The sequence below is a fragment of the Rattus rattus genome, chromosome 15 (assembly GCF_011064425.1).
Source record: "Rattus rattus isolate New Zealand chromosome 15, Rrattus_CSIRO_v1, whole genome shotgun sequence".
NCBI lineage: Eukaryota > Metazoa > Chordata > Mammalia > Rodentia > Muridae > Rattus > Rattus rattus.
In genome coordinates this window covers 7,742,815-7,757,775 of record NC_046168.1, presented here as the reverse complement: position 1 = coordinate 7,757,775, position 14,961 = coordinate 7,742,815, and the positions used below count along the sequence as shown (strand labels likewise).

The window sequence follows — 14,961 nt, the reverse complement described above, 5'->3', positions numbered from 1 at the left end:
GCAATAAAATTTTATGTTAAAATTTGTTATTTCATACTACATACAAAATTTTGCTTGGTTTCATAAAAAGTCAGGTCAAAATATTACACTTGGTTTTTCTATTGCCCTACTTTTGAACAGTGTAAAATTTTTAATTTGAATTGTATATTGATTTTTCTGTTGTAGTTTTCTGCTTCTGTCATTTTAAGAGACATTTTGTTCAGAAATAGGAAATGTTTTAAAAATTTATGAAAATGTCATGGTTCTAAAGTATAATGTTCTTATACAACCTTTATAACTTTCATTTGTAATTAACCCTATTAAAGTCACTTTCCATGGAATGGTTCTGATTGTCATTATTACAGAGAAAATATCTTAGACTACTATAGCATACCATGTTTTGAAGTAATAGAGCTGTTGAATACACAGGAAATGTGTATATTTTAAGTAAGTTCTATAAAGGAGTCTTTCATAACATCACATTTTAGCTTTCTACTCTAGTCAAATACTTTTAAAAGAGATAACAGGAATAAACTGATAGAAATTTAATTCTTTTTTTAAGGTATATGTTAATAATTACAAGACCCACCACTGAAAATATAAGTCATTAAAGTGTTATATGTCAATCTAGTATGTTGTGGGGGTTGTTGGTTTTTGTGTAACAGTATCTCCCACTTAAATGGAATGACAAAAAGTTTTAAAGCTTTAAGTAATCATTCCTATTAATAGCTAGATAATTAATGTTATTTTGTGGTGAATAAAGTTGTTGGAATTTATGTCACCAATATGTTTTATATACTGGTGGGGAGAAGAAGGGATGGCTTATGTAGAATCAAATCCAGGCATATTAAATTTTGCTGAGTTATTTTAGCTTCTAAATTAAACTGGGAGTGGCACATACCAGTAATCCCAATGCTTGACAGTAGAGATGGGAGGATGACTAGTTCAAGGCCAGCTTTAGCTGCACATCAGATTTGAGGCCAGCCTGGACTCGATGAGACTTTGTCTCAAAAAAAGGATAAATTAAAAAGATGAAGTAAATTACTAAGTTGGGTTTTATAAGCTTATTTCCATTGTGGAAACTTCCTATTCTATTGGTTATATCTTTTCTGAGTTTTTCTTTCTTGAATAGTAATAGTTATACTTTCCAATACAGTGAATAATAGTACTGAAAGAATTGTAAAATGTCCCATTTTGCATTTATTGAGCATTTACCTTGTGCCAGGTACTGTTAAGTCCTTTAAATACATTATCTCATAAATTACTAACCTTTTTTTCAAGATTAGTCCTACTTAACCCTTTGTGAGTCAAAGCAACATCCTCTGTGAAACAAAGATAGACAAAATAATTTCCAACTCTGTTTTCAACACCACATTTTGGGTTTGGTTTTGACTTTGCTTTGCTCTGTAGCTTGGGATGACCTTGAACTCCTGATTTCCTCATCTCCCAAGTGCTAGAATTACAGGCAGGTATCACCATTCTAAACTGCAACTACAAGTTGACTTTCAGAAATAGATTTTTACTTAACTCAGAAGTAAATAGTAGCTGGGCATGGTGGTACATGCTTTTATCCCAGCAGGTGTGTTTGAGCCTAAGGGCAGCATGCTTGTTGGATAGGGAATTCCAGGAAAACCAGGGCTGTATAGTGAGACTGTGACTCATCATCATCATCATCATCATCATCGTCATCATCATCATCATCATAATGCTGAATTTTAAAAACATATTCCTTGCTGTTTGTTTATGTGAGGAATTATCTAACTCGTACCACTTCTTTTTACTATTTACAGAATATTTTTGTCTAATTTTTGCAAATTAAGATAAACATTTTTGGTTGTTTTTTGAGGGATGTTCCATTCTAGCATTGACCTTGTGATCCTCTTGCCTTAGACTTTTGAGTCCTAAGATTACAAGTATGGATCACTATACCTGACTAAAAACTTAAACTGTGGAATGATATACTTCCTTGTAGTGTAAAATGCCACCATCTATTATATGTCCGCTATCAACAGGCCCTGTACTCAGTTACACTCACTATCTCTCAAGTGATCTTACCAAAAACCTTTCAAGGCAGGTACTGTTATTATCCTTATTGTACCCACAAATGGAGGCTCAAATAAGTTAAATAAACTGCATGAGTTCAGAAAGTCATCATTATAGGTTCTTCTGGCTCAAGAGCTTATGAGTTCACTATAGTATGTTACTCAAATGGACATTAGTTTTACATGTTTTTCTATGTACGAACAGTATTATTCATTAAAGTGGAATTTAGCAATATAAATATTATTTTTCAGCTGTCAGTACCAGAGTGCCTGTTGGTTCAAACAATCCCTCTCAGACCACAGAATGTCCCACACCTGAATCTTGTTGTCAGACTCCAAGCAATATGGTTACCCCATCAATTCCCCCTGTGTATCCTTCCGTTGACATTGATGCACATGTGAGTAGATTTTATAAATTTATTTTCCGTGTCCTAATTTTTTCTGAAAGGGAAAAATTGTCATTGTACATTTATGAGGAAAAGAAATACTTTTTACTGAGAACTCGTTTGTGAATATATAAATACTTTTTCCCTCCTCAGACGGAAAGCAATCATGACACAGCTTTAACACTGGCCTGTGCGGGTGGTCACGAAGAACTCGTATCTGTTCTCATTGCTCGGGACGCTAAAATTGAGCATAGAGACAAAAAAGGTAGGCTCACTCAAAAATACCACTCACAGATGAGATCTAAGTATTTACACCACCCAAAATTGTAGAATTTTTACTATAAGTAGTTCGTGTGTTTATGTGTGTGAATAATAAAGTTGTTTTTTTTTTTAAGATAGAGTTTCTCTGTGTAGCCCTGGATGTCCTGGAACTCAGCCTGTAGATCAGGCTAGCCACGAATGGAGAGATCCACCAGCCTCTGCCTCCCAAATGCTGGGATTAAAGGCATGCACCACTACCACCTGGCTCTTATAGTTAGTGGTAAAATATATTGGCAGTTTCCAGGCCCACTCATCTACTGAACCAAATGCTTCTCTAAAAAGAAAAATCTAAACTAATTATTAGTGAAGAAGATAGAATAATAGGGCTGTGCTCTTGCCTTGCTTCTTCAGGCTCTATGCTCAAAAAACAAATTGCGAATGTCTTTGTCTTTGAGACTAAACTTTAATAGCTTTTGTTGATCTAGCATTTTTCTCATTAACAAATTGGAATTTAGAGCATTTTGGTGCAAAATTGTTCATCAGTATCTGCCCTGAACTCTTTTAAATTAAAATAAAAAGGAATTGAAAACAATGACATTAAAGTAAGTAAAAACCCCAAATTTGTTAGAATTTTTTATTTTCTAATTTAGGTTTTACCCCACTGATCCTGGCGGCAACAGCAGGGCATGTTGGAGTTGTTGAAATCCTTTTGGATAAAGGTGGAGATATAGAGGCACAATCTGAACGAACTAAAGATACTCCGCTTTCTTTGGCATGTTCTGGTGGGACGACAGGAGGTATGCTGACATTAATTTTCTTTTTTGTAAATATTTTGCTTATATATTTTAATATGTATGTGCTTAGTACTTTTTGAGATTTTTTTAATGTATGTTTAATACACACACACACACACACACACACACACACACACACACACACACACACATGCATATGGATGCTTATGGAGCCAAAAGGGTTCAGATCTAGAGCTGAAGTTATAGATAGTTATAAGCTGCCGATTTGGGTGCTGGGGATGACTGAAGGTGGGTCCTCTGCATTTGCAGTAGGTTCTTTTAACTGCTGAGCTGTTGCTCCAGCCACGTGCTTAGTATTTTAACTGCATGTCATGTATTTACAAAGCTTCATAAACCAGTGGTTCTCAACCTTCCTAATGCTGTGACCCTTGAATACTGTTCCTATTGCTGTAGTGACCCTCAACCATAAAATTATTTTATTGCTATGTCATAACTGTACTTTTGCTCCTGCTATGAATCATAACGTAAATATCTGATATGTGATTCCTGCGAAAGGGTTTTCGACCCCAAAGGGGTTGCAAACCCACATGTTGTGAGGTGCTGCTATAGACTTTTTGAGGATTGAAATATGTTTATTAAGTTTAATGGAAATAGCACACACTTTTTAAAGGAATGGTGTTACTCATAAAGACAAATACCAATCGTCTTTATTTCTACATTTATTAGCATTCAGTTGTACAGTTCTAACATATATAAATGCAAATTCATTGCTTATTAATTGACAAATGGGAAGTGTCTTATTTCAATAGAATTGGGATTTTGAAGGTCTGAGTTTCTTTTTCCTGCCTGGTCATGGTTTTAGGGCAAGAACTATGCAGCATAGGCTGGCCTTCAACTCATAGCTAAGGCCAGTTTTGAATTCCTCATCTTCCTTCTTTCACCTTATAAGCATGGGAATTATAGTTGTGTGCCACCATACGGAGCACAACCCTGAATTTCTTTGTTTGAGTTGGGGGTCTCTTACATAGCTGAAGGTAGCCTCAAAGTTGAGACAGTCCTCTGACTAACCCTCCAGAGAACCGGGATGAGCTGCCACACAGGCTCACAGTTTCTTGATATGAAATTCAGCTGGACATGGTGGACATGCATCTTTATAATTCTAGCACTTAATCTGAGACAGGAGAATTGTTTTAAGTTCCAGACCATCCTTGGCTATATACAAGACCCTGTCTTCACAACAAATATGACCACAATAAAAGAAATTGAATCCGTTTATTTAGTGCTGATATTTTAATATTAATACCTAATAAAATATATCTAAATGTCAGATATTTAAACAAAAAAGAATTGAAGGTCTTATTTGTTTTTTCCTTCATTTTAAGTTGAGTGCTATTGAAAACTTGGTTTCTCTACCCATATTTTCTTTTGTAGGTGGTAGATTTGCTGCTGGCCCGAGGAGCCAATAAAGAACATAGGAATGTATCTGATTATACACCGCTGAGTCTGGCTGCATCTGGAGGATATGTGAATATTATTAAGATTTTGCTTAATGCTGGGGCAGAAATTAATTCAAGGTATCACCTGTTCACTTATCATTCATGATTGCCGAGTTTTTACTTTTAGTTAAATGTCTTTAATAGAAATTATATTTTAAATTATGAGATTTTACCATTCCTGTTTTAGACACTCTGTTCATCAATGTTAGGAATCTTTCTTTACTGACATTTTCATCTGTCATATTTTAAAGAAAAAGAAAAGAAAAACAAGGCAACATACTAATTCTCTGAGTGCATTTCTTTCTTAGGACTGGAAGTAAACTAGGTATTTCTCCATTGATGTTGGCTGCAATGAATGGACATGTTCCTGCAGTGAAATTGCTGCTTGATATGGGTTCAGACATTAATGCACAAATAGAGACCAACCGGAACACAGCTCTCACCCTAGCCTGTTTCCAGGGCCGAGCAGAAGTAGTGAGTTTGCTTTTGGACCGCAAAGCCAATGTTGAACATAGGGCAAAGGTAAGAATTTTATAATTTGTCAACTTTTTCAACTTTAGTTCTATAGAAACAAATATGGCATTTCAATTCATCTCCAGCACTGGTCCTGCTGATGCACACTACTAACGTTTTAAATTTTTTCTTTTGTGAGAGACATATACTTACCATTGGTAAAAGCCCTAAAAAACATTCATGGGTTTTAAAATTTTGGACAATTAAAATCTGGTTAACCATGACAAATTCTGAGAAATTCATGACTATATGGAATTTAGAAATAGCAGTTAGTACATCAGTACTTTGACTTTTTTTTTACCTTGAATTATTAGGTACTTACGTATAGGTAGGTGGAAGATTTGGGGTTTTTGTTTTGTTTTTGTTGAGTTATGTTGTTTTGTTTTAAGACAGTGTTGTCTGTGTAACAGAGCCCTGGCTGTACTGGACTCACTTTGTAGATCAGGCTGGCCTTGAACTCACCTGCCTCTGCCTCCTAAGTGCTGGGATTAAAAGTGGGTGCCTTTATAGGTGGAAATTTTTACATGAAATGACAGCTAAAACCTTAACTTGCTCAAGGTTGGAAAAGCTAAATGAAAATTTCATCCCTCTCTCAATTTTAACAGTTAACTTTTTTTTTGAGATGGGTCTCTTTATGTAGCTATCTTAGGATTTGCTTATTTTGTAGACCAGGCTGGCTACAGAAATCATCCTGCTTCTGCTCTGCCTCTTCAGTACTACTATTACAGGTGTGTACCACCACTCCTGGCCTTAAAACTTTTTTTAAAAGATTGTGTATAAATGTTTGTCTGCATGTATGTGTACCATGTACATATCTGGTGACTGCAGAGGCCAGAAGAGCATGTCAGATTCCCTGGAACTGGAGTTACAGGAGGTCATGAACCATGATCTGGTTGCTAGGAACTGAACTTAGATCATTTACAAGAGGAGCTAGTGCTCCTAACTGCTGAGCTGTCTTTTCAGCCCCTCAGTTAATTATTCTTAAAATGTATTGCAATATTATAAAACCCAGATTCAAACAGAAAGCTTGGTGGTGAGAGAGACGGCTTAGTGAGTAGGGGTATTTATCCCTTACTCTGATGACCCTAGAATCCACATAGTGTAAGGAAACTCCTGACTTCTCCATGTGCCATGGCATGTACATCCCTCCAACACATTTATAGAATAATGTAAAGAAATACACACAGACCAACAGTTTGTAGGAGGTTCCCCAGAATAAAAGCCCAGAGTTGATAGTTAAACTGGTGGACTCTACGAAGAAATTGAAGGCTAATTCTTTTTTCTTTTCAAGATTTATTTATTTATTGTATGTATATAAGTACACTGTAGCTGTCTTCAGACACACCAGAAGAGGGCATCAGATTCCATTACAGACAATTTCGAGCCACCATGTGGTTGCTGGGAATTGAACTCAGGACCTCTGGAAGAGCAGCCAAGTGCTCTTAACCACTGAGCCATTTCTCTACCCCCCTTTTGTACTTTCACACATATATGTATACTTTGTCTTGACTGTGTTCGTTCCCCTGATAACTTCTTCCCAACAAGTCCCTGACCTATTTTCTTTTTAAACATTTTTTTATTACATTTGTTTTGTTTGTTTTTGTGTGTATGTTCCTGTGTATTACAAGTGCATGCCAGGGCAATGTGTAGAAGTCAGAGGGTAACCTGAGGGAGTTAGTCTTCTCCTTTTACCTTGTGGATATTAGACTCAAGTTAAGGCGGCCAGGCTTGGCATCATGTGCCTTTATCTACTAGGCCATCTCAACAGCTCCAAAACACACACACATACACACATGTTTTCATGAGCATGGATGGATGGTTTATTTGCTTGAGCAAGGGCACTTTTACCTACGAGTAGTTACATCACTGAGGGAAAGGATTTTTAATTTTCTAGCAACCGTTAACTGCAAATAGCCCCTATCAGGAAGGGGGTGGATTAGGATCTCCTCTGCCATCCATGATGGAATGTTGTTCAGCCTTGTCTGGTAGCCACTGCTGTTGTGATTTTTATGGGTGCAGTGACCATATGCTATCCAGAAGATAATCTGGTGCTTTTCAATTTCAAATGTTAATTGTGGTTTGTTCACATATTAAAAGACCTAGAATGTCGCACATGTCTGGGGACTAGTACCAGTGGTAGTATTTTTTTGTTTTGTTTTGTTTTGTTTCATTTTGGCTTGGGTTTTGTTGTTATTGACGTTCTTTGGTTTTTTGGCTTTGTTTGTTTTTTGAGAACGTGACCTAGGCTAGACTTGCTTTCAACCTCCCTTGCACATGGATTAAAGACCCCATGCGTGGCTTAAGAAATATGTTTTGTTAAAAAAAAATAAAAGTCAGCTCAAAGGAGCTGGAGATATGACTCAGTGGTTAAGAGCACTGACTGCCTGACTGCTCTTCAAGAGGACCTGGGTTCAATTCCCAACACCCATATGGCAGCTCATAACTGTCTGTAACATCAATATCTGATACCCTCACACAGGTGTACATGGGGGCAAAACATGAATGCATATAAAATAAAAATAAATTATTAAAAAAATAGGGGTTGGGGATTTAGCTCAGTGGTAGAGCGCTTGCCTAGGAAGCGCAAGGCCCTGGGTTCGGTCCCCAGCTCCGAAAAAAAAGAACCAAAATAAATAAATAAATAAATAAATAAATAAATAAATAAATAAATGCAGGGCTGGAGAGATGACTCAGTGGTTAAGAGCACCGACTGTTCTTCCAGAGGTGTTGAGTTCAAATCCCAGCAACCACTTGGTGGCTCACAACCATCTGTAATGAAATCTGATGCCCTCTTCTGGTGTGTCTGAACATAGCTACAGTGTACTTATATATAATAAATAAATAAATCTTTAAAATAAATAAATAAATGCAGTCCAGGCATAGTAGTATATTAAAATTCCAATATTATAGAAGCTGAGGCAGACTTTGTGTTCAAGGCCAGTGTGATCTATGTAAGTAAGACTTTCAAAGGGTTGGAGGTGAGAGAATGAGCCAACTGACACTCTGTAACTCTAGCTCCCTTAAATTGTCTTTCTGCCTCAATATCCTGAGAGCTGTGTTTAGGTATCTCCATGTCTGGCTTTGCTTTTCTTCTTGCATAAGATTGTGAGGGAGTGTACTGTGGCATGACTCATTAAATCTAACAATTTCACCTGCTATTTAGTAAAATTTTTTTGCTTATTTATTTGTGTATGTGTGCTGTTGAGGTAGGATTTTATGAGGCCTGTACTAGGGATTACGTTGAGCTCCTGGTCTTGATCCTCCTAATCCTACCTCCCCAAGAGGGATTACATGAGCTATCAAGAAGTTAATTTAGTACAATTGAAAACAGTGTTATTTAGGTGTTTTTTTTAATGAGAGAAAATCAGGAATAGAATTTATTTAAATATTAGTTTAATCTTTTAAAGAAAGTACATAATTTCATTGCATTCTTAACTGGTTTAAATAGACTGGTCTTACTCCTTTGATGGAAGCAGCTTCTGGAGGATATGCAGAGGTTGGAAGAGTTCTCCTTGATAAAGGAGCAGATGTCAATGCGCCTCCTGTGCCTTCCTCAAGAGATACTGCTTTGACAATAGCAGCAGACAAAGGCCACTACAAATTCTGTGAGCTCCTGATCAACAGGTAGGTAAATTTCTGTTGATATATGTAGAACTCCAATGGTTCCTTTGACTCTTATTTTAAAAGTAACTTTAGCAACATTTCAAAAAACAATCGTTGCGTGGTAAAGAAGACTATAAAAATGTTAGCCTCTTATAGGAAACAGACTATTGATATTTTGTTTGTTTGTAGGGGAGCACATATTGATGTTCGTAACAAGAAGGGAAATACACCACTTTGGCTGGCATCCAATGGTGGTCATTTTGATGTAGTACAATTGCTAGTGCAAGCAGGGGCTGATGTGGACGCAGCAGACAACCGAAAAATCACACCTCTTATGTCAGCATTTCGCAAGGTAATATGACATATGGGGAAAAGGTAAAATTTAATCATTTTAAAACAATTCTAAGTTAAAACCATGTGCAGAAAATAAATTGATACTGTGGAATTAAGTGTATCTGTATATAAAAGTCAATGCTTATTTCTGGACATGGTGTTTTATACTGTTAATCTTAGCACTCAGGAAAGCAGAGGCAGGGGGACCTCTGAGTTCAAGGCCAGTTTGTTCTACATAAGATTTAGGCCAGCCAGAACTACAAAGTGAGAAACCATCTTTTAAAAAACAAACAAACAAAACAAGCAAACAATACTATTGCCAGGCATGATGGAACACTCTGTAATCCTAGCACTCGGTGAAGGCAGAAAGATGGAGAGTTAAAAGACCAACCTAGGATTGAGTCTGTATCTGAAACAAAACAAAACAGAAAACATTGCTATCTGTCCAGTCTTTTGTGGCTAAACTTAAGAGTTATTTAGTGGCTATTATAATTAGCTTTGTCTTTAATTCATTTGGTATCTTGTTTAACTTTTATTATGTCACATTACTGAAAACGTAAAATTTGGGGCTGTGGAGATAGCTCAGTGAGTAAAAATTCTTGCTCTGCATGCAAGAAGACCTGAGTTGGAAATACTAGCACCAAAATTAAAAGCCAGGCATGGCTACACCTGCCTAGAACCCCATCATTTGGGATTAGAGACAACCTCGGCAGAATGGCAAGCTTCTAGTTCAGTGAACTAGAAGCTGTCTCAAGGCAGTAAGGCAAAGAACAATAGAATAAAACACCCAGTCCTACTCTGGCCTCTGCATGCATACACACTCAGTCACATGCATATACAACACACATACACACATGGAATTTAAGGAAAGCAATAGATACATACAGATGGTTGTTTCTGAATAAAAGGGAATGAACTTGCCCAATTTGTGTGTGTGTGTGTGTGTGATAGTATGTGAATTGAAGTCAGAATACAGCCTACACAAGTCAGTTCTCTCCTACCATGTGAATTCAGGGGTTCACATTGGAGTTGTCTGACTCCATGGCAAGTGCCTTCACCAGCTGAGTCATCACTCCAACCTGAAACCACACTCTTGAGAATGTTTCAGTACCTTACTAGGAAGAGAAAATTTGCAAGCTTGTTATATAAAGTAGATGTGCTTAGATTTTATTACCTATCGTTCAGTTCCCAGTAAGGGAATTTAGAAAGTGTTTCATCAGCTGGGCAGTAGTAGTACACATCTTTCCCAGCGCTCTGAAGTCAAAGGCAGTATGATCTCTGTGAGTTCAAGGCCAGCCTGGTCTACAGAGTTAGTTTCTGGACAGTCAGGCTTATACAAAGTAACCCTGTCTGGAAAAAAACAAATAAAACAAAAAAAGAAAGAAGGTGTTTTAGCTATTCAAGTCATAAAGCTCAGAAAAAAACTGTTGTATTACTTTGTGTAACAGTAAGATAAAACTCAAATAATGCTTTGAAATCTAAAAAATTGGTGTTTTCCAACTTAGACCCCCTTTATGCTGATATTTATTTCACAATCCCCATTTTTCCTTATTAGTAGCTTTATTATATAAAAAGCTATTGAAAATAGCTTTCCTAAAAAAAGAGAAAGAAATGAAAATAGCTTTTCTGTTTTTCTGTGAGACCTGGGAAAATTAATGTCTTGCTATCATATATTGTTTGCTTGTTTGCTTTTGTTTTTGAAACAGGGTATCTTTATGTAGCGCTACTGTCCTGAAACTCACTATATAGACCAGGCTGGCTTCAAATTCACAGAGATCGGGGTTGGGGATTTAGCTCAGTGGTAGAGCGCTTGCCTAGGAAGCGCAAGGCCCTGGGTTCGGTCCCCAGCTCCGAAAAAAAAAACAAAAAAAAAAAATTCACAGAGATCTACCCGTCTGTCTCTGCCTCTTGAATGCTGGGATTAAAAAGCTTGTACCACTGTGACCAGCCAACTATCATATATCGTTGAGCATGTTCTTCTCATCTTTTTCCGTTTAGAAACTGAGTAGTGTTCATATTTTCATAATTTTAGTTATGAGTTTAGTAATCTATTTAAAAATACTAATTTTTCACGTTAAGTTGAAATTGGATAAAATTCAAAAACACTTTTGTGGTTTTTGTTGTACTCTTTTTTATAGGGTCATGTAAAAGTTGTTCAGTATTTGGTGAAGGAAGTCAATCAGTTTCCATCTGATATAGAGTGCATGAGATACATAGCAACAATTACAGATAAGGTAAGTTTACTATGTTACTGAAGCACATTTTTATTCTTTATGCCCAGAAGTATAGTTAGGAACTTGTTTCTCTGGGCATGCATTCAGTGGTGTGAGTACACTTAGTTGGCAAGAAGGCCATGAGTTCAGTCCCAGCACTAAACAAAGAACTTGTTCTTTTTGTCATCTAAAGATGAATAAGGTCTTGCTGAGGGGTGGTGTGTCGTGCCTTCAGCACCATCACTAGGGAGGCATAGGCAGGTGGATCCCTGAGTTCAAAGCCACTCACTCCTGGACTATAGAGTGAGTGTCAGAACAACCAGGCATACATGTACCCTGTCATGGAAAGAAAAGAAGCGGGTGGGGGAGGGAAGGAACGAAGGAACGAAGGAACGAACATGGGCCTTTTAGCTTATTTATTTGCAAAGTAGATGGATATGATACTATTGGTAACATATTTGAAATTACCTCCTTCCTCTATATCATAATGGCAGTAACTACAGGTAAGGTTTATTACTAAATTTTGTTAGCCCGATTAGCTTTGCTAAGAATACCTTTTAAAAGAAGGAAAGTTGCCAAGCCAGGTATAGTACACGCCTTTGATCCCAGCACTCAGGAGGCAGAGGCAAGGAGAGTCTATGAATTCAGCCTGGTCTACAAAGTGAATTCCAGGACAGCCAGTGACTACACGGAGAAACTCTGTCTTGAAAAAACAAAACAAAACAAAAGAAAGATGCCTTTGTCTTCCATAATGATACACATTTACCATCCCAGTACTTCAGATGCAGAGGGCAGCCAGAGCCACATAAGGAGATGTCTAAAAAATAAAAGCCTTATTTCTTGTCAAATTGTAGTTTCATACCTGTAGTTCCAGCACTTGGAGCTCAGAGGAGGGAGGTTCAACGACTCAACTAACTTCAAGGCCCATCTCAGCAGTTTCCTGGGCTGAAGGCTAGTTTGGGCTAAGCTGCTGTCTCACAAAAAAATCTTTTTTAAAGGTGTTTCATTCTTATGAACGATTAATGCAGAACTGAACTCAAAGTGTAATTTGATTTGGCCAATTTCTGTTAGAGGTTTGACTTGTGGACCTTTCTGTTCAGCTCTACTCATATTGGACCCTTTATTATAAATGTTTTTATGCCTACATGACTGTACTCTGCCCTCTCTATAGGAACTGCTGAAGAAGTGTCACCAATGTGTTGAGACGATTGTGAAGGCTAAAGACCAGCAGGCTGCAGAAGCAAATAAAAATGCAAGCATTCTCCTAAAAGAGCTAGATCTAGAAAAGGTGAGGGGGTAGGATGAGCTCCCTGTTAGAAATCAAAATTAGAGTAATTTGTTGTCTGTATAAATAGTAGTCTTTATCAAAATATGATTAAAAAGTTTGTAAAAATCTTTTATTCTAGGTATTTGGGGAACCCCTAGCTTTGTTTCACGGCACTCTCTAGGATGTGCAAGACAATGGGAAAAGATTTAAAAATTAAAATCCTTGATTGCCTTTCTGACACTCTTACTCAGAAAGAAATAGAAATGTCCAATAAATAGGTGAAAATGTTCAACTTACTAATACACAAAAAACTATCTGGTGAAAGCTTAAGCTGGGTATGGTGCACATATCTATAATCCAAGCAGTCAGAGGATTAAGCAGGTTCATTAGTTTAAAGCCACCTGAGATCTACAAGACACTATCTAAAAATATCAGTCAGGGCCAGGCATAGTAGTGTACACCTTTAGTCCCAGTACTCAGGAGGCAGAGGTAGAACTCTGAGAGTTCAGGGCCAGTCTCATAATAAATTTAAGATAAAAAAGATAGTTGTGTTCAAGGGCATTCATTGTTGTAGTGCTTATAATGAACAAAAGTCTTGTCATCGGGAAATTAACTAGGGTTTGTCTATGTAGCCTTGGCCGTCCTGGAGCTTGCTGATAAACATCATAATGGTTGTGGTTTAGGCAAATATGTACCTCAGAATTGTATTTTTCTATTTTTTTTTTTTTTTTTACTGAGGTTAAATTTATGTCATAGAATTTATCCGTTTAAAGTTTTACAAAGCACTGTAGTGTATTCACTGACTTGTGCGTTCATTAATCACCATAGTCTATCTGTGCCATTTCCCCTCCCCCTCGATTTAAGTCAGGGTCTTTCTATGTAGCCCTGGCTGGCCTGTTAATCCCAAATTCTGGCATTAAAGGCATGCCGTACCATGCCCTGCCTGATGTTTTCTTTTCTTTTCTTTTTAATTATTCGTACACTGCCTGGAGGCATCAAAGCCTCACAGAATCACAGACACCTGTGAGCTGCCCTAATGTGGGTGCTGAAACCAAATTTATGTCCTCTGTGGAGTATCACATCCTCTTAACCACTGAGCCATCTCCTTAGCCCTTTTTATTTTAAATTGTTCTATTAAGGAACAACTGAAAAAAATTACAAGTTAATATATGGTTTTATTTTAAAATTTAATTTAGCAGTTTAGTCGAAGGTAAGATCTCACTGTGTTACTTGGCCTTGAGCTTTGGAATTATAGGTATATGCCATCACATCTACTCTGACTGATGTCTTGTCTGCTACTACCCCATGTTTAGCAAGAATTCTACTACTGAACTGTAACCCTGGCCTGATAATTCACTTTTCAATTAGGTTATTTGATCATTAGTGAAAAATAAGAGATAACTGTATACTTAGGTGTACATGTACCTTATCAGATAAAGTATACCTATTTTTTGGTCTCTTATGTGTCGCTTTTTTTACATTGTTGATGAGCATTTGAATTATAAAGATTTAATTTTGACAGGGTTGGGGATTTAGCTCAGTGGTAGAGCGCTTGCCTAGCAAGCGCAAGGCACTGGGTTCGGTCCCCAAATTTGTTTTTTTCTTTTGTTGCTTTTAAATTTTTATTTGAGACTGGCATCCATGGGAAGTAAAGGACAAAAATGTCATTTCGTTTATTGTTTTAAATTACTATATTATTGGGGCTGAGAGATGTCTCAGCTTTAAGAACACTTGTGTTGCATATGCAGAGAACTGGGGTTCAGTTCCCAGTCTTGATACTGGTGTCTTACAAGCATCCACAGCTCTAATTCTAATCCCATGCCTGCTTTTGACTTCCTCAGACACCAAGCATGCCAAATGGTACACAAGCAAAACACATACACAAACAAATATAGAAAATGTTTTCACATTATTAAATTAAATGATATACTTTATCTACAGTCAAGAGAAGAGAGCAGAAAGCAAGCTCTTGCGGCCAAAAGAGAGAAGAGAAAAGAAAAGAGAAAAAAGAAGAAAGAGGAACAAAAAAGGAAACAGGAAGATGAAGAGAACAAACCTAAAGTGAATTCAGAACAACCAGAGGGTGAAGATGAAGAGAATGATGAAGGTGGTA

At 37.1% G+C, this 14,961-nt stretch overlaps 1 protein-coding gene across 1 annotated transcript in view; it reads left to right on the top strand.

Annotated features, from left to right (window-relative positions):
* Window positions 1–14,961, top strand: part of LOC116884342 (ankyrin repeat and KH domain-containing protein 1-like) — a 102,434-nt gene that overhangs the window by 65,312 nt on the left and 22,161 nt on the right. The window contains 11 exon segments of the mRNA XM_032885474.1: window positions 2,274–2,419; window positions 2,561–2,672; window positions 3,319–3,452; window positions 3,454–3,465; window positions 4,855–4,997; window positions 5,228–5,441; window positions 8,881–9,056; window positions 9,225–9,387; window positions 11,507–11,602; window positions 12,753–12,869; window positions 14,790–14,955. Coding sequence (XP_032741365.1) covers window positions 2,274–2,419; window positions 2,561–2,672; window positions 3,319–3,452; window positions 3,454–3,465; window positions 4,855–4,997; window positions 5,228–5,441; window positions 8,881–9,056; window positions 9,225–9,387; window positions 11,507–11,602; window positions 12,753–12,869; window positions 14,790–14,955 — 1,479 coding nt within the window.